The sequence below is a fragment of the Benincasa hispida genome, chromosome 10 (genome assembly GCF_009727055.1).
Source record: "Benincasa hispida cultivar B227 chromosome 10, ASM972705v1, whole genome shotgun sequence".
Lineage (NCBI taxonomy): Eukaryota > Viridiplantae > Streptophyta > Magnoliopsida > Cucurbitales > Cucurbitaceae > Benincasa > Benincasa hispida.
Genome location: NC_052358.1, coordinates 23807494 through 23829328, shown reverse-complemented (window position 1 = coordinate 23829328; position 21835 = coordinate 23807494). Strand labels below are relative to the sequence as shown.

Here is a 21835-nt window from a genome sequence, read left to right as displayed (position 1 = left end):
GTTTGAGAAGTAGAGATAAATAATAATGTGATATTTATTTATTTATTATATATATTAAATTAGATTTAATATATATGATTATTTAATTATTGGAGAATTAATTAAATTAAATTTATTAAATTAAATTAGAACTAGAGTAGGAATAGGAAAGACTAAGAGAAGAGGGTCACCCCTCCTCTCTATAAATAGATCTTCATGACCCATGTTTGTGATACAATTAAATTGAGAATTTTGAATCCTAGTCTCCTACTACTTTTATCAAAATATCTCTTCTTTTTCTCTACTACTTCTTCTTCTTCTAAGTAATAGAGACCACACATCCAATTCTTGGGATCCTAAAGAATAACAAGGTTTCACTTACGGTGGCGTCCCTTGATCATTGAAGAGACGTTTCGGAGATGACGTTGAGGGAATCAAGAAGAATTTAAGAATCTACAAAGGTAAGTGTTAGCTCCTCCCTATTTTTTTTTCTCTTAAATGCATGCTAATCTTGATTGTTTATCCATTATGATATTATTTTTTACACCGTATTTTGTTTATGTAAAATCGAAAACAAAATTTCAAGGTGATCACACGCTTCTGCTTGGGATTCGATCCCTTTACATAAGATATAAAGTAAAACTAGTTGCATAAGATTTCTCACAAAGACTTGCTATTGATTATAAGGAAACATATTCTCTGGTGGATGCAATTATATTAAGATATTTAATTAGTCTGACTGTGTATGAAAAGCTGGACATGCATCTTATGGATATAATTACAACATATTTATATGGATCTCTTGATAATGATATTTATATGAAAATCTTAGAAGAATTTAAGATACCTGAAACATATAAATCAAATTCTCGGGAATTGTATTCAATAAAGTTACAGAGATCGCTATATGGATTGAAACAATTAGAACAAATGTTATGCAATCGCTTGAGTGAATATTTGTTTAAAGAAGGATATTAAAACAATCCAACATGACCATGTGTTTTTATAAAGAAATTACAGTTAGGATTTGCTATTATAATTGTATATGTTGATGACTTAAATATAATTGAGCCTCTTCAAGAGTTTTCAAAGGCAATAGAATATCTTAAGAAAGAATTTGAGATGAAAGATCTCGGAAGAACAAAATTTTTCCTTGGCTTGCTAATTAAGCATTTAGTAGATGAGATATTTGTTCATCAATCAACTTATACAGGAAAAGTTTTGAAAAGGTTCTATATGGACAAAGCACATCCATTAAACATTCCAATGTGAAGAAAGATATATTTCGATCTTGAGATGATAATGAAGAACTTTTTCATTCTGAAGTATCATATCTTAGTGCAATTGGTGCACTTATGTATTTTGCTAATAATACAAGACCAAATATTTCATTTTTAGTTAATTTATTAGCAAGAAATAGTTCTTCTCCAACAAAAAGACATAATAAATTAAGCATATACTTCGTTATCTTCGAGGAACGATTGATATGTGTTTGTTTTATTCAAATTAATCGAATTTTGATCTGGTTGGTTATGCAGATTCTGGATATTTATCTGATCTACACAAAGCTAGATCTCAAATAGATTATTTATTCATATATGGAGGAATAGTTGTATCGTGGCGGTTAGTGAAACATAACATAACAACTATTTCCTCAAATCATGCTGATAATTCTTGCAATTCATGAGACTAATCGAGAATGTGTAGGGCTAAGATCAATGACTCAACACATTCACGAAACATGTAGTTTGTTTTCTAATAAAAATCTTTCAACAATATTATACGAATACAACACAACATGCCTATCCCAAATCAAAGGAGGATATATTAAAGGAGATAGAATCAATCATATTTCACCAAAACTTTTCTACACTCATGATCTTGAAGAAAATGACGATATCACTATACAACAAATTTGTTTGAAAAATAACCTGACAGACTTATTTACAAAAACATTACCTATCACAATCTTTGACAAATAGTATTAGAATGCATCGACTCAGAGATCTCAAATATTTTCATGAAGGGGAGTAAATGTACTTTTTAGGAGTATAAATTATATGAAATATATACTCTTTTCCCTTCACTAATTTTTTTTTCATTGAGTTTTTTCTAATAAGATTTTAATGAGGCATATTTCATATATATAATGGGCATCTAAGGAGAAGTATTATAAATAATATGATAAAAGATGCCCATTAGATGCTCATGCTTTAGTGTCCATTAATCATATGTCATGCTCCCATTTTCCAAAATGTTGTTAATATGTCTCAACATTACATATTATTAGTATCCATATAATCTATCTTCTACTTGCCAAACTGTCTATAAATAGTGACATTTTGTGGATTTTGGAAGAAACATATATTGGATAAATTCCATGAAAATTGGAGAAAGTGGAGAATTCAGAAAAAAAATTTATTTTATATTTTGCTAATTTATTTTATTTTGTTTATTTATATATTTTGTTTAATTTATTTTAATATTATATTTTATTGGTATCCGTGTTCTTGTTGTGTTCTTCAAGTTCACGACAAGAAGCATATTTTACCTTTTAAAAATTTAACAGTTTTTAAATTAAACATGACCCTATTTCGCTTTTTTTTTTTTAACTCCAAAAAATACTTTATATATAGTTGACTCAATGTAACCAAATTAGTTCAAACTTTATACTTAATTAGTCAACAACTAAAAAACACTCAATGGAGCTTAATGTATTCAAACCTTCCCATGGGCCTCAAATGTAATGCTTCCATGTTAGATAAGATCACCAAAGCATTCTAAAAAACACTTTGATTCATAAAAACCATACTTGAATTCTCTCCCCACAAGAAAAGAATAAAGGAAAAACACTCCTAGTAAAAGAGAGATGTTCTTTCAAAAGAGTACTTATGTGGCTTCCTAAAATGTGATTAAAAAAAATCTAAAATCACGTAGATAAATTAAGACACTTCTTTCTCATATACCTCCCATCGTGAAAAATAGTCAGTCCTATAATATTATAGTAGTCTCGCTAATTAAATTCTCAACTATATGACGAGTAGTTTATATTTTTGAATGTGTATGAAAAGTATAGATTGTCTGGTAACACAATCCGAAAACAAAAGTTTCAAGACAAAAGATTCAATAAAAAATAAAGTTGTATTTCATATTTTCAAATATGTATTCGGTAACATATTTATAAACTCTGTTCCAATTAAACAATGGTTCAAAATGTGTTTGACAATATATCTATAAACCATAAAACTAGCTATATTTATCCACGAAATATTATATTAAATATAAATTATTATTAACTAATTTTTAAGCATATTATTAATTAACTTATGAATATATTTTATGTTGAAAAAATTATATTATTAGTATTTTATTTTATATATTTTATAATATATTACATAATACATATTTTTATTTTAAAAAAATAAATGGCGTCTACTAGAAAATTTACGTATTAGATGAACTAAAACACACATTAACTCAATAAATCTGAAAAATATAAAATAAAAATCTTGTCTACCAAACAAGTTCATCATAATTTTGAGAACAAGAAGCGATGGTCAAACAAATGTCTTTTAGAAAAAAAAAAAAAAAAAAAAAAAGAGAAATAAAGACATAACACAAACAGCAGAGACGTCCATAATTATTTCTAGAAAGGACAGGGAGAGAGAAGAAAGCTTATCTTCCACCAAAAGGCAACAACTTGAACCTTAGCCAATAACCATTATATCATATCCCACATTATCCCCATATATATAATTTCAACCAAAATAATTTGGTGTAGGAAAGAACAATAATGGACCCCATGCAAAGGCCAAGTAACCCAAAACAGCAGCTGAAATGGCACCCATAACATTGCCTTCCTTCAACAAAACCTTCACCACAAACCCCACCATTATCTCTTTACTAATCTTCTTCCCCTCCGCCACCAACCTCCTTCTCGTCCTCCCAATCAACGATAACAATACCATAACTGTGATCCACGTCACCAAAGCCATCGCAGCCGCAGCCACCACCGCCACCGCCACCGCCGAAAGTAACAAACCACCAATCATAACCACAGTAGTAGTAGTACTACTGCCATTTTGGTGCACCAAACCAAATAGAATGGCACCAGAAGTGGAGCCCAAGAGTAGTAGAGCTAGAGGCCATAGTTTTGGTCTCAAAGATGGCTCTGCCATTGATGCTCAGCTTGGATTTTTTTTTTTTCTAATTTTTTTTTTGGGGGGTTGTTCTTATAAAGTTGTTGGGAGATTCATGAGCTGAGGATTAGAGGGAAATTTCTAAGTGGGTTTGTGTGAAGGTGGTGGGAGAGTGAGTGAAGAGGTTTATGGTATATGATGTTCATAAAGTTAGTAATAATTGTTATTGGACCACTCGTTGCACAAAAAGAGAACACACGTCTTTGTTAACATAATTATTGATGGCGTTCTTGTACGGATGACCTAAACATTTTTAAAAAAAATGAAATTTGGTTTAGAGGTGTACACGGGTTTGGTTGGATCATGTTAAGGATTTTTTAGATCAATTAAAAAATTCGAGTTGGTCAAATATTAACCTTGTCGGTTCTTCATAAAGGGTCAACCCAACCCAAATATTTTTGGATTGGGTCATTGGGTTATGGACTTAACAGTGAGCTTGAAAATAAATTTAATTAAATAAGGGATTATGAACTTAATAGTAAAAAAGAGACTTGAAATGCACATACCCAAGAACAAATGTGATTTTCAATTATTGTAGAGTTCTTTCAAACTACGATTGAGAGGACTGAGATGGATTGATGAAATGTATTATAAATTGTTATACGAATGATTGAGAGTGTGAGATCGTGAGAGATTGAGAGGGAGATGGTGAGAAGCGAAGTGATTGAGAGTTGGGTTCTCACTTAGGTTGCTTTCTTGGTTGAGTTGTTGAAGCCAGTGGAAAATAAGAGAATCAGAGATTGAGAGGGAGACATTGAAAAATGAGAGGAAACAATGAGAGATTGGTTACGACGTGAAAGTTTGAGACTAAGAGTCGAGAAATTGGGGAAGGAGACAGTCGAGAGACTGTGGATATTGGGGGTGGGTGACAATGTGAATGAAAACTGAAAAGGAGTATATATATATGACTGGATCAGATTGGGTCAACCCAACCTGAATTTTCTAAATTCGAGAACCGATCCAAAAATTAATTTTTCAGAATTTTCAATCCAACCCAACCCCCTCCCAAATAATAATAATAATAACCCTACCCAACCTTTACGGTTTGAGTTGGGTAGTTCAAATTGGTTGAGTTATCAAATTTTTTGAACATCTCTAATTTGGTTGGCTTTTAAAAACAAAACTATCTGACATTTTGCTATCGTGGTCACTAAGTCTTTTTTCAGATTTTTTTTGTTGCTCTCGTTCTAGTTTAATTAATACACTTTTTAGCTCACTTTCTTGCTCTTTCCTTTTGTATTTAGTTGTTTTGGTATTCGAAAAACTCCATTTGTTGTCACCGATCGCTGTTTGTTGTGGGACGAAGGATGAACAACTTTACTCATTGTCATCTTTGTTGTCATTGGATGCAAAAAAATAGGGAAGGGTTTATTGGGTTGCTATTGCCTGAGCCAAAATACATAGAAGAGATTTAGAGGAAGAAGATAGGGCGAGAGTTTCTAGAGAAAAAATAAAACGAGATTTTAAAGAGGGGAGAAAGAAAATATTTTTTAAAAAAAAGTTTGAAAAATATTATAAAACCTTATTTCGAAAAGTTAGGTATAATAAAATTTTAACACAATTTTTTAGGTCAATCTATCAAATTAGTTTCTTAGTACATATATAGAGAATAATATAATATTGCCAGTTATATTGGTTGCATGTAGATTCTAAAAATAGCACGAAGAGCTAAGCTACTAATGTCGTGGCGAAGGTTATACCTCAGAAATATAAGTTTAATGTATTTTTATTCTTGTTTTTCGTTTATACATCTCATAAATTATTAATCACATTGTGACAACTTTTTTCAATAATTTTTTATGACTATATTTTTTGTAACTTTGTAAACATACGTAGATGAGTATGTCAAAATAAAGATAGATTAATTGGCATAGTGTTTGTATTATCAACTTAGAAGTTTGGAGGTTCGAGTCAACACCATAAGTTTATCCAAAAAGAAAAAAAACATAAAAAATGAAAATAAGATGAGTTTTGTTTTGGGGTAACTTTTCTTTTATGGAGATGGTCCACATTCCACTACTTGTTTCCCCATGATTTTTATGTTGAATAAGGAAGTGTTCTTATCATCCTTTTCTTTTAAACTTTTAGTTTATTTAAATTTAAAATAAAAAAAGTGGGAATATAACTCCACCTTGATGACATAGTAACTAAATTTTATGTCTATATTGCCTATTATCTCTTTAATTTGGATACATATCATATTTCAAAAAAATGCATAAGATTACCACAGGAACAATAGACATCCGTCTCAAATTTTAAGTACTAAATAGACATCCATCTTGTTATAGGTGATTTTGGACCAAAGGGTATAATTGACATTTAGCACATATAGGAATGACAATGTAAAAAAGAAGCATGATATGAGTCGAGAATGGCAATTTAGGATCACAATGGGCCTAGGAAAAGGGGTTGGATTAGGCTAAGGCCCAAGCTAATGTGCTAGGCCTCGGCCAAGGCCAAGACCGAGCCTTACTAAATGCTTAACGTGGTATGTTTTGATAACATTTTAGACCTAAAATATGGTCTTGGCCGAGGCGACCCTAGCCAAATACAAAATTGAGCATGCCCATTGGTCTGGTAGGTTACCCAGTTATCCCGAGGCAACTTCAAAACCTTGAAGGAATAACTTAGGTCAACTTTCTCTAGAAATACATCATTATAAATTCATATAAGGTAACTGGATTCCTACTCTCAAGCTCTCTAGTTTCCACAAATTTTCACTTTTTAACTTAAGTATCAAAGTGTGTGTGATAAAGACCACACCAGATGTGTAGGTTTTCTCTTTTATAGGCCATGTTCTTCTCCCCTTAAAAAAAATTAATGTTGGTGTCATGTAAAGGTCAAGTGAGATTTTTTTTTATCCAAAATTTTGTATCATAAGTTAGCATCATTTGTGGGGAAGAAAGTGTTCTATTGATAATTTGCATACCTTACAAAGCATAAGTAAGAGAGGCAATAATAGAAATATAGGCGAAGATGACTGAAACCAAGATTGCTCTCGCGGAGAAAAATAAATCAAATATCACCTCGACTTGAGGAAAAGCTGAAGGCATTGGAAAAGGAATGGTTCGTGATCTGACACAACTACTTGAGATTCTAGCAAGCAGAATTGTTTTGTAATGGTTTAGGTGGAACCATTAGTGCGTGATTCTACCAAAGTAAAAACCCCATTGGTTGAAAATGTGGGAGAAATAGGGTCCTATGTTTATAAACCAAAGACGAGGTTAATCTTAGGTGGGGACAATAAGGAAAAAACGACATGAGACTATCGAAAGTCAAAGTGACTTGAAGTTACACAAAATAAGACAAACAATATCGATGGACTAAAATAGATGGTGCAAGCTGTGCCGAGAAGTTCGAGCTGAGGCCAAGACAACCTTAGTCGAGGTCGAGGTGACCAATGTCGAGGTTGAGGCCAAGTTGACACCAAGGAGATGAGATCGAGGCTGATGAGCATTATTAGAGATTAAGGATCAACTAGAGCCTCAAAAGATGAGGAGATTGTTGAGATAGACCTTCGAAGTTTAATCGAGGAAAGCAATTAGCCAAAGCCTGCTGATGCCGAGGTCAAAATTGAGAGTCTTCCTTGGAAGGCAGAGTTGATGAGGATTCAAGCTAAGATAGGAAACATCTAGAAAGCCATGAAGCAAAAAGATGGCACTAGTTGAATAGGTGGACCATTCATTTATTGATGATATCATGGCAGTAAAACTTCCTCAGAAATTAAAAATCCCAACCATTAAATCCTACGATGGCAAGAAGGACCCATAGAGAATCTTGACATGTACAAGTCTTGGATGGAACTTCATGGAATATTTGATGCAATTCAATGTCGAACATTCTCTTCTAACTTGACAGGATCGACTAGGGAATGGTTCAAACAATTGAAGAGAGGATCAATTGGTTCTTTCAAGGAACTAGCTCGAGCATTTGTCACTCAGTTCTTAGGCGGGAGAATCATTGCAAGCCAAAGTTGCATTTGCTAACAGCCAAGCAAGGACCAGATGAAAGTTTACATGAGTATGTTGCACGCTTCAATAGTGAAGCCTTACAAGTTGAAGGATACATTGATAGGCATCACTGATTGTTCATAACGGGTTATAAGATGAGAGACTCCTCCAATCGATTAGCAAGAGAGAACCCAACACCTATTTTAAATTCATAACCAAAACCCAAAAGTACATGAATGAAAGAGGAATCTAAGTAGGCCACCTACATGACCGAGATTACATTGACAAGTGGAGTTCAAAGAAAAAGAGGCTGGAAGAGCGAGGCCTCGACCAAGGTCACCTCAGTCACAATCTAGGCCACCTTGATGCGGTCCAACAAGTAAGTTTGAGAAATATATCCCTACGATAATCTCTCATGACAAGATTCTCATGGAAATACGACATACCAATTTTCTCAAGCACCTAAGGAAGATGAAGACAAATCTAGATAAAAGAGATAGGGACTTTTACTATTTATGTCATCAAGATCATGAGCATTTCACTCGAGAATGCAATCAGTTGAAGTATTGAAATAATGATTTGTAATGGATACTAAAGAGTTTGTGGAAAAAGATGAGAAACATGAGGAAAGGCAGAACAGATGCACACATAGCTCGATATGAGAAATCAAATAGTGCCAATGTCGAGATCGAGGTTGACTAGCTTGAAAGAACCCTAAGGTCCATTACGGAAGCGGGATTGATTCTAAATTCTGTTTTCACATAATTGAGAATTTACAGTACATAATCTATGCATTAAAATAAAAATTACAGCATGCATCTTTGAAAAAAAGAAAAAGAAAAAAAAAATGAAAGAGTTTAATTAGACTTACCCTTGAGGAAACCAATTTCTTCACAAAATCCCTCATCGAACAGTCACGGCCCAAAATGGTCACCACCACAAATGAGACCTTCGTATTCTCTTTTAGGATGAGAATTTCACAGGAGTGTTATAGGCTTTGATTTCTTTTGGGAAGATGGAAGAAAAAACATTGAGAGGAGAAGAAGAAAAAACTTTCGTTGTATCCAGTAGGAGAGAGAAAACATAGATCTTCTTTCAATTGCGTAAAAGACTAGAGAGAAGAAGATCATCCCCTGGTAACCCCACTCCCACGTCTGATGAGAGAAAATTACTCATTCCCTTTAATTTTTAAAATTAAAATTAAATTAATAAATTTAATTTAATTTAATTATAATATATTATATAATAACTAAATAACTAACTAACTAACTATATAATATATTCAAATATAACACATAAGATATAGTTTTTTATTTCTCTTATACGTGTATAGTATTTAATATGAATCGCATTTATACTAAATTTAATTATATGAATCTTCATTCATATAATTAATATTTGAATTATATTCAAATATTTATTCCCTCTCAATTAAACTTTATAATATAATGTATCAAATACATTATATTAATTATATCATATATAATTAAGTTAAATTAATTATATCACATATAATTAATTCCCTCAATTAATTTGAACAATTCAGATTGATCCAAAATTAATTCTCAATAATCCTAGTTGAGCTACAGAAGGGACCTTATGGACATGTAGATTAAAGCTCCAATCGTACGTGAATAATTAATTTACGTGAATTATTAAGTAAACTCCTTTAATTAAATTATTTAACATCTATTAACTGTCGGTCACTCTACTAAAAATCGACAGCTGCACTCTTCACATTAAAGATATTTTTTTTATGTCCATTGGATATAACCAATCAACAGTGCGATGACCTTTCACAAATTGCTCGTAAGTATAGCTAAACCAAAATTACCGTTTTACCCTTGAGCTATATCTAACTTTTTAAGTACCACTAATCCATTTAATGAACAATAAGTCATAGTCCAACTATGACCAAATCCCTCTCGAGCCAAGAGAGGGTGTGATGCCACATTGTTCAAGCCTCGGAATTAGCCTTTAAGGAAGCAATTCATCTGCTTACTCAGATGCTAGGGAAAGAGTGAATTTCGTCTTGTGTAGTTGTGTTTTTAGCTCCCTAATCAGATGAATCCCCAAAATGGTAGGCTTATTGAGTCGGTGATCTGGACACTCTCACCGATACAAATCAAAGGACCGCCTTTATAGGCAGGAGTTCATAACTTACTCAATATTCAAGTCATATCACCTATGGCCATCCTGATGAAATGTAATTCTCTATTATGAACGGTGTTATACAATGAGACTAGTCAATTCGTAGTCCGGTCTTATACAAACTCCTTTATATAAAACACTCCCGCTCACATGCCTCTACATAAATGATCAGGATCAGATCATTTATAGCACTTTACAACAATTGTAATATCTACAAAGTGGGTCGTATTCGTAGTGTCACTAGGATAAGGTATCCAGTCATTTAGGTTAGTTATGCTTTATATTGATAGGATAGTTATGTCCAACACTAACATATAATTAAGGATTTACCGTCAATTCATACATATCTTAAAGGATCTACATCAATTATCATTTCAAAAGTCGATGACTCAATTCTCCAAATCTTGTAATTGTTCTACTCAACAAAAAAAAAAAAAAAAAGGATTTTACAAATTTATGTTATTATGATGTAAAAGTAACAATCATACATGATCAATAACGAGAGAATGAAGATAAACTATGGAGTATAGGGGGCATGCAGTGGTGTATAAGCATAAAGGATTTCTAGTTGTTGCAATGTATGGATTTGATCAAGTTTTACCTCTTTTATATGTGAAGAGGCTAGCGCGATTTTCGAAGGTTTTCGACTTGCTAACCATTCAGGTATCAATATGTACATGTAGAGTCTGATTTTTCATCTCGTACCTCGATGATTATGTTAAAAAACCTTCAAACTTCCTAAAAAAATGTTTCTTTATTGTTCAACAACCTTCTTGAAATAGATAATTTAGGTCATTCGACTTTACATTTTATCTAAGATTAATTTGTGGTTATTAGATCTTTCATATTGTCTGAGACCAATTTGTGATCTTTAGATCTTTTACATTCATCAAGGTGAATTTAGTGTCATTGGATTTGCTTGATGACTAAATTTTTTGGACTATGAATAGGTGAGATCTATGGTTGTCAAACCATCCCAAAATCTCAAACAAAGTGAGCAAAGTGAGAGAGTTTCTCCTTAGAAGAGAACTTGACATACAAAAGAAAGTTTAATAACTCTTATTTTACGCCATTGGAATTCTTCTATCATCGTGGTTTTTTATCCTAAATTGTTTAGAGATTTCTTACGTAAAAATCATGGTGTGTTATTCTCTTCTTTCTTCTTTTCATTATTATTATCAGTCTATTTTGGTTATGATCTTACTCTATTCGGTCATAATCCTTTTCACAATAGATTAGTGCTACATCGTAATTAATCATGAATATTTCAAACATAATTGGCGACATTAACCATACATATGAAGTATATCTTAAAGGAATAGTTGTGAATATAATAATCAGACTTAAAATATTAACAAGTACAATACGATGTAAAAGAATTTGTAAATATAGCAAAATTTAGATCCATGTATCAAAGTCTATTAGTGATAGGCTATATCGCTAATAGGAGTCTATTACTCAGAAGTCTATCACTTATAAAATTTATTATATTTGTAATTCTTTTAAAATGTTGCTATACACTTAATTATTAGGCTTATAACTATCTACTAGTAGACCTCGAAATGAGGTGGTTGATGCATATTGGGCCAAAGGTGAGTTCTCCATCGGTCCATTTTATGGGTTAACAATTTTCTTTCTCGACTATCTAAAGTCTTCGTGGGCTAGCAGCCCATGGGCCTCAAATTTGTATTTTCCTCTCACAAAATGCGATACATGTGATGATTCTAAACTTGTTTTATCTTCTTCTTTTTTTTTTTTTTTTTTTTTTTTTTTTTTTTTTTTTATGAAAAAAGAAGAGTTAGAAAAGTAAAAAGATGATACCCTCAATCTAGGAATACAGGAAAACCATGTTTTAGGAGGGTATCTAAAACTCTCACTCCATATGGGCATCCTAAGATGTATACTCGGACATCTTACATTACCGCAAAACAAATGTGGTAATTCGGATGCCAATTCTATGAAAATCTTAGATTCCTGTGAAACAAATGACCTTAAAAGTAGGAATATAACAAAAACTTGAAAAATAAAAAAAACTAAATCAAAGCAAACCCATCAAAACCAATTTACTGGTTTGGTTTGATTTTTTAGTATAGAATCAGACATTTTGGTTTTTATTTAAAGAAAACAAAGAAGTATTGATTTAAATCGTTTTTTATTAGAAAAATAATTTAAAATTGAATTGAACCAAGGGTATATATATACCCTTAAAAATACACTCTAATATTAGGTATATTTTAATATTTTAATTATTAGTTGTTATTTAGAAAAAAAAAAAGATAATTATTATGCAACATGCATTGTTTGATTATTTAGAAAAGTGCCAAAAGAAAAAGTGTATAATTCAATATATATATATATATATATATATATATATATATATATATATATATATATATATATATATATATATATATATATATATATATATATATATAGACTCCAATTTTAATTTGCAGATAGTAAAAATGACTCATTCAAAACAAAGTGAAAATAAAATTAAAAAAGTCGGAAGAAAAAAAGAACATGGCAAAATTGAGAACCAAACAAAACCAATAAAAATTAATCCATTAGTGTGTTCTACAGGACGTTTAGTTCTCTTCTTTATAAAATCGATTTTTGTTTAATTTTTGGTTGGCCCCAAAACCGAAAAAATCAAACCAACTACCACCTTTACTTAAAAGCTATTAATATACTAACTATTACCAACTAATCTAGCCATATTTAATAACTATTTAAGATACTTACTAGTATATTTGTTTATTTCTTTTCCCATCACATTAAAATGAATTGGGAGTCACGCAAAATTCGTTGTCCCAATAAATCAAAAAGTTTTTATTGATTTTTTATTTTATCATATATTTTATATATTATATATAAATATAAAAGATCAAATAGTAAATTGAAACTCTTTAATAAAAATTTAATGAGATATTGAAACGATGACATTAGTTGATTAAGTTAAAACCTTTTTTTAAGTCTATGAATCCTTAATTTCTTTTATCGAAATCATTATTACTATTATAGAATATATCCCGTCAAATATATTATTAAATTGATTTGCAAAATCCTATAATAATAATAATTTCGAACTAAATAATTTTGAACTATTTCCATTAAAAATGTAGTAGTGGTAGCATGGGTCATATACATGGAACTTTTGAATTTATCGTTTAAATCATTTACAATCCGAGAGTAATCGGGTGGGGGAGAAAGGGAATTTGAAGTTGATTTGATTGCCATAAAAGGTAAATAGTATAAAATAAAGGCACAAATTAATGGTTTGAGAAATTATATGAGAAAGTTTGGCTTGGGTTGTAAAAAAGTTTCCCTATTCAAAATATTCGATCATTGAATTCTCATTACCGAAATTAAATAATTGCTTACGCCTAACCGAATTAATGAGAAAAATTAATCAATCTTCCTAATCAACTAACTCAGCCAATTTGAATCGATGAAAAGCATGCAAATTTAAATTCATCCTAATTGCATTAGGGTCTAGGACTATGTTGGTTGAACATCTAATTTTCAAAGGTCTAATTAAATATTCGTTCGATTCAATTCTAGGTTGGTTAGAACATTACTCATTGTTATAGATTTGCAAGCTAACCTAACTTATTGCTTCTTGAGATTATCATACAATTAAGTGCCACGAATCATACATTAATCAAAGAAATAATCATAAAATCCACAAGCATACGACAATATAATAACATTTGGTTAAAACTAAATTGAATCCGACAATTACGATTCGACAACTCACAAATTATCAAAATGGGGAAAACTCCTAAAACCCAAGCTAGAGAATGATTACCTTAGCTCATAATCGACATGCCAATCAATGGGTAGAGTTTGGATAAATGTACTAACCAAAAAGTGGGAGAAAGGTGGAGAGAAATTAATGAAAATTGGTTGGAATACGAGAGATCTCTTGACCTAGGCAGCTAGAACTCTTTTTATGGAAATCAAGACAGTGTTGCGACACTGACGAAAATCGTGTGCGTCTAGATTTCGAAGCGCCATAATGCTCTAAGGTAGCGCTAAGACGGTGTGTGTTTTGCATGGAATTGTAGCTCTTTGTTTTGTAGCGCCAAGCGCTGCGTATAGTTGAGGGTCGTTGCATTCTTCCCAAGGACAAAATGGTCATTTTGATCTTCTCTTTCCCAATTGATGCAATTAAGCTCAATTTTGGCCTATTTTAGCTTCATTTTGTAATTAATGCCCATTCTATCCTTTAAGTGCTCGAAACCTACAAAATAATCAAATAAATCCATAAAATACAAGAATAATCTCGAATTAAATAGAGCAAGATAGCACTTTTTGGTGCTACCATGAACCACATGAGTGGAATTGTTTTTTTAAAAGAAAAAAGAAAAAAGAAAAAAAGAAAAAAAGGGTAATCAATGCCAAAGAAAAGTACATAAATTCAAAAGGAAAAGAGTGAAAAAGAAAAAAGGGTAATCAATGGTCCCCAAGAGGGCAACCACAGTGTTGACTTCCATGAGAGGAATTTCATTTTCAAGATAGACAGACACACAAGGCTTAAAAATTCAACCTATATTTTGACTACAATTATTCAACTCAACTAAGAGACATCTTATAATAATTTTCTATAATGTATATAATTGTAAATTACTTCTCTTCTTGAAGCTGGGCAGCAAAAATTGACTAAGAACATCATAAAAATTAAAAAAAATAAATTAAATTATATTGTATAGACTATAGTATCGCCCATGGTTTAAAGTTCAAACAAAGGGCACACACCAAAAATTACATTAGAATATACTTTAGATATTCCTAGTAGACTCTTCTTTTTAATTGGGTATACTATAAAAACCACCAAAGTTTGACATTTTTTCCCCACAAAATGTGCTTAAATATTTCACCAAGATTTTCCCTAATATATATAACCAAAATGCTTCTCCAACAACTAAATTAATTCATACCTCCCATATGACTTTTGGCAGAAGTTAATTCTTAAATTTATTTTCTTATTTTTAACTAATAGGTATAAATTTTTTCATTATTATTCAATATTTATTAAACTCACATGGACTATTATTGATTTCTTATTTCTAACCCATCCAAAATACAGATATGAAGATCCACCTAGAAACATAATTTTAACCATTAATGTATGTCCATATATTAATACCATCCTCTTTTAAATTTAGGGTATATTTATGAGTGATTTTGAAAGGATTAAAATCACTTTTGTTATGTTCAAAATCAAAATCACTCTCAAACACATCTAACAGACTATATGTCAAATCATTAATTGACTTAGGAAATAACATTGCAGGGTCTGAACATACAAAATTTCCTCCTCCTTTGATATCATATTAAATCACATTGATTGGTCCAAAAACTTAAACCGATGGATTGTCATGAACTTAATTTTATATGAAGACTTTAATTCTACAACTAAACCATCATTACATTTTGAAGTTTGAACTAAAATAAGTGAAATTGAATAAGAGTTCCCACTCTAAGAATAAGGTTATATTGAGAATCTTGAGAAAGAGAAATTAAAAGTAATTCCAAAAATTTTGCTCCCAATTAAAGCTATAGCATTTGTAAATAATAAGTTACAAGAATATTTTTAGTCTCTAAATTATTTTTGTTGGTATTGATTTAGCTACTATAGTTTTAAATTTATAACGACATAATCTCTATATTTTGAATTTTATATCAATTTAGTTTCTACTATAAAATCATTTTTACTTAAAATTTATGGACTAAATTGTTAACTTTATGAAAGTTGAAGGATAATAAGTATGTGGCAAAAAATGTCCATAAACTTTACACTTCCGGTCAAAAATGCCTCTGAAATTTCAAAGGTTTTAAAAATACCCTTAAACTTTTAAAAACAATTCAAAAAATACCCTTGTAGTTAGTTTTAGATGAAAAATGTTAAAGTTTTGTTTAAAAAATACTCTTGAACTTTTAAAAGTTTCAAAAATACCCTTAACTTAATAAAAGTTAAAATACTTTCACCATTAGTATTTGAATAGAAACCGTTAATTCCTCGTTAGAAAAATAACTTAAACATTAAAATAAAAGGTTAAAAAAAATGCTCCTACCATTAATATGTTGATAAATTTGTTTGAAGTTCTCTTAAGTTTGAAAAGAACTAAATTTAAAATAAATTATATACATATCCTCTTTTTTTCACATAGATACTCTCATATTTCTCTTAATTTTCCAATTCTTAGCTTACATCAATTTTCTCAACAACCAAAATAAAAACAAAAATTTTAAGTTAAAACATAAATCCTCGCAAAATCCTACAAAATTTCACAATATTCCAAAATCAAAATCTCTTTTTAAAATATACCAAAACGATAAATAGTCAAATAAAAAAATATATTTGGCTATTAACACACACAACTACTATCGCACAATTTTGTTAAAATATGCAAGTCTTAAAATCGTTTGGTGCTTTATTTATTGTCTTTTTCCTTATTATAGTTCATATACCTTAATTAAAGTGTGCAATTTTATTTATTTATTTTAGATAAACAAGTGTCAAATAGTTAACAAAAAGGGGAATAAGAGTGTATTGAAGAAGGGAGGGGAGAAAAATATAGAAAATAGAAAGGTAAGACGGTACTAACGATTTCTATTCATATAATAGGAATGGTATTTAATTTTTTTTCTTTTAAGTTTAAGGATATTTTTTAAACTTTTGAAAGTTCAGGAGAATTTTTTAAACAAAACTCTAACGATTTCTATCAAAATTAACGATAAAGGTATTTTTTTAATTCATTTTGAAAGTTTAGAAGTATTTTTAAAATTTCAAGAACATTTTTGGCCGAAAGTGTAAAATTGAGGGGCATTTTTTATAATTTAGCTTGATTATATTTCAAGCTAAATACAAGATTCATTGACCACTATTATATTCATCGAGGCATTTAAAAGAAAAAAAAAATATTCATCGAGGGTTTTTCATCAAAATAACATAAATGCTAGCTTTAAATAAACCCTTTACATGGAATCCAAGCAACATTATTATATTAGGAGCTGCACAAATAAAATTCTTATGTAGATCATTTCAATAATTAATTATTAAAAACAATCAAATAATTTTTAGTATTTTCTACAAATTATAAAGATAATCAAGACAAATGGAGTGCTGTCAATCAATTGTAAATTGTGACATATAAAATTGGCCCAAACTATACTTCTTTTAGTAGTCCTACATGTTGGAATGTTTCAACCAATATGAGGTTAGGTCATCTACTAATATTTCTCCATTAATTATGACTAATTCTTACTTTTCAATTTCTCTTATTTCTGCAAAAATAATTCCTCCATTTCATATGAAAATGTTGGTAATTTCCCATTACAAGGATAGTCTAGTGGGTAGATATTGTTCTAATATAATTATAGTTTAAAATAATTAAAAAAAAAAACTTAGGATATCTATTTTGTGTTATAAGAGTAAGAATATATATAAAACCATAAAATTACTAAACTTTGTATACAAGAAAATATCTGAGCTCAATGAATTCACATTAACTCCTTAAAACAAATTTAATTATTCTAGTGCTTGAGTTTATAGAGTAATTATCTCTCAAGATAGAGCATATTATCTTTCTTATGAAAGTAGCATCATGTCCACAAGATTAATGAACCGTACTTTGTGGATATACGAAACTTCAACAAATTTTGAAATAGTGAGAATTGTTATGGAAAATTACTTATAGAAGAAGTGAACAAAATTAATTTGAGGAAATGACATATTAAAGACTAATTCGTGGTCATTCGAATAATCTTGTCTTTTTTTCAATTTGGTTATTTATAAAAAGATGCATCTATCAATAAAAGAATGCAACTTACAGAATTTAAAAGGATGTGAACTATAATGAAGAGTCACATACCATTTATTTCAACTTTTTGTTTTTGCTAAACTTTAAAAAGTCAATTAATCCTATCCATGTTATTTTCTTGCTATATCTATCAGCCTAATACATGTTTCAACTTAGCTATATGGTCCAATAAATAAGCATATTAGTATATTATTAGTACATATATGATATATTTAAAACTCATTCTCCATGTTTTTTTTTCCTTGAGGAAAACTCTCTTTTTTAATAGTCCTATATCCATTTATTTTGATAAATTATTAGGAAATTTGTGGGAATTTATAATTAATGGATCATTTGAAATGTAAAAGAGAAAAAGTGTCAATGGGCGGAAATGTTATGAAGGGTTAAGAATAAAAATTTTAAATAAATTATTTTAATTAATAAATGGATATTTTATATCATGTTAAAATGTTTATTATTTCTATATTATATTAACATTAGTGATATTTTATTATTTTTTAAAAATATATTTTATGATTAATGATATAATGAAAATGTTGATTCGCCCGTCATGTTGATATTGAACTAATGGAAATGTAGAAACGTAGATGGAAATATTGACAAGTTGACAGAAATTTAATACCATATCTTCAGCTCTATACTAAATGCATCAGTTACTTTTATTAATTGGCTTAATGAAAAAATAATTAAAAAAAGAACTCTAAAAAATTATCTTTATCTTACCTAAAAGTGTCAAAAAGTTTGAAGTTTAAATCTCCTACTTATGTTGAGATTAAAAATAAAAATAAATGATTATGTCCAAACGTTACTAATTTCTACGTATTTTTGTATATATGAGCTTGACAATGACTTAAAAGTGATAAGTTGTATTAATATAATAATAAGACAACTTAAGTATAGTTCAATTAATTAGCAAAATATATCTTTAATTAAAAAAATTGGAGACTCTAAATAATAATGAAAACAGTACTAATAATTTTTAACTCATTTAAAAAACTAACAACTTAATCATTAATTCAAATACTTTTACAAATTTTATCAATATGCTTTAGCAAAGATACAATTTGGTGTCACAATGATTTGGATTTAGTTTTAGTTTAATCTCTATGGTTTTATAATTTTCAATTTGGTTCCATAATTCAGTCAAACTTCACAAATTTTCACTGCTGCTATTATGTACATTTTATTAGAGTTATTAATGACTAATGAGATTCACCATATTATACAAACCAAATTAAAACTAAGCCTATATGGTAAGGATTATTAAATTGATATGAGTTTTACCCAATTATATGAACTAAATTGAAATTAAACTTAAATTAAGGACTAAAAAATGACATGTGTTTCACCAAACTATCGAACAAAATTAAAACTAAAGCCTAAATTATAAGGATTAAACTGATAACACTAGAACTACATACCCCAAAATTGAAATGAAACCTAAATTATAAAGGCAAAGATAATATAAGAATAGAAAGATTTAGAGAATTAGTCTACTATATAACTAAAATTTTACAAATGTCCTACGGGAAAAACGCTTGAATGAGGAATAGAAAGGGAGGACAGGTTGGTTCGAGGACTCGTTGGTCAAAGGAAAGGGGCGGTCCTGATGGCCGGGATGGAGCCGTATGACAGGAGAGTTATGGGCTCGTGTGAGTAGAAAACAGAAAATATCTATTCTAGTTCTATCATCAGCTATGGGTTCGAATCTCAGAGAAATTCTCGAGAATGTTTGCTACCCTGAAATTGGATCAAAAGAAAATTTGGAGTTTTATCAACAATTTTCTTGTGTAGGCAGAGATTCAGTATTTTCTGAATTATTATGTAAGGAATTATAGAAGAAATTCGTTCAACAAAGATTTCAACAATATTTTGAGACATTATTAACTTTTTGATATTCTCTCTTTATCTTTTAATTTCGTAATATTTTAAAACAAAAAGAGAATACATCATTTCATTGTTATTATAAATTTATAAGGAAATATTATTAATAATTACGTTGTCTCTCATAACTAAAATTTCGAAATATTTAATTCTTTCCTTATTGACATAAATTTTGAATTTTGACTTTGTTTTAGTTATTTATTAATTTTGGATATTCAAATTAATGTTTTCCCCAATTTATGAGATTTCATTTTTTTTTTCTAGTAAAAAATCTATCACCTCTATATTGAGATCTCAAGTATATATAACAAATATATCAGTAATATACTACAAAATGTAAATATACATCGCATAAATCATAGTCTATCTTTTGGTATATTTACAAGTATACTGAAAAATGTAAATGTACATTGCTTATATTATTTAGTATATAAAATGATATATTTTACAAACTGTCTTGTTCATGCACTTATGAAATATACTTTGGCTATTTTTAGAAAAATCAAATATATAGTGTTGCATTTATCAAATATATCTTATTTTTTTCTTCCAAAATTCTTGTTTTCTTCTTGCTTTCATTTACGAGAGCAACAATTTTAGGTTTTCTTGTAGAAATTTTCCTTACTTGTGCAGGTTTTGAAAAAAAAAAAAAAGACTATTTTGGGAAGTTCGTAATAACTACAAGAAACTTCTCTTCATGCTTGTTCTGGTATATATATATATATATATAAATAAAGAGAGTTGAAAAAATTAGAATAGATTTTTGTGTAAAATAATAGTTCATTTGACTATTCATGTAAAAAATAGGAAAGTTTAGACAATTGTGTAAGTAAACCTATTTACATAAGAATTTTGCAATGAAGCAAACAAAATAATAAATCAACTAATATATTTTTTTTGTTAAAAAAGCATCTTTATACTCCATGAACTTCCACGATCTTTCATGAAAGTAACAATTTAGTCCCTAAACTTTAATTGGTAACTGTAGGATCAGGTGATAACCCTAGAGGGGAGGAAGTGAATAGAATTTATTCAAACTAATTAATTTTTTTTTTCTAATGTGGGCCTAATTAAACAAATTCTTTTGACTATAATAATTTAAACAAGGATTTTATGCAAATAATTTCATTTTGAATTAAATAAGAAACTAACAATCGCACTTTACAGCATTATATTTAATTCTAATAAAAAGATTGATAATTGATATAGAAATTTAAGAACTACCGATCGAAATAAATAGATATGAGCAATTAAATTCAAGAACGAAACTTGGAATTAATTTCAAACAATAAAATATAATACAAATTAATTGCAAAATTGAATAGGAAAGAGATAGAGAAATTGACACAAGAAATTTTATAGTGATTGAGAATTCCTACTCCACTCACCAAGACTCCTTGGGTATTTAGATAAAACTTTCACAGATTAGAGTCAACTGTTACATTGTTCTTTTTGTGAGTTCAAGAGCAAATTTAATCGTTTCCACAGATAAAGATCAAATCGTTACCGCCGCTCTTTTTCGGGATCAAGAGTAACCCCTTACAATAGGTTTAAAAATATTTAATAACACTCTTACAACTCTTTCAATAGAGTAGATTTACAAGTTCTAGCACTCAAACAATCAATCCTCACAACATAAAATATCTCTCTCAAGAATAAGATGAAAATAAAAAAAAATTGAAACTTGTAGAGAGCAACAATAAAGGCTTTATATTTTTGGAGATAATTGAAAATTATAAAAATTGTTGTTGAAAATTTGGAGAAAAAGACGAGTTTAAATAAAGAGAGAAGTGGGTAAAAACCAAATTTTAATTTGGGTCTTTAGATCTTGAAAAAGAAAAAA

The 21835-nt window shown here is 29.4% G+C and overlaps 1 protein-coding gene across 1 annotated transcript; it reads right to left on the bottom strand.

Annotated features, from left to right (window-relative positions):
* Positions 1-3737: 3737 nt before the first annotated feature.
* Positions 3738-4157, bottom strand: LOC120088986. The gene has a single exon (XM_039046424.1). The coding sequence runs from the start codon at positions 4155-4157 to the stop codon at positions 3738-3740; it is 420 nt and encodes a 139-aa protein (XP_038902352.1).
* Between the last annotated feature and the right edge of the window lie 17678 nt (positions 4158-21835).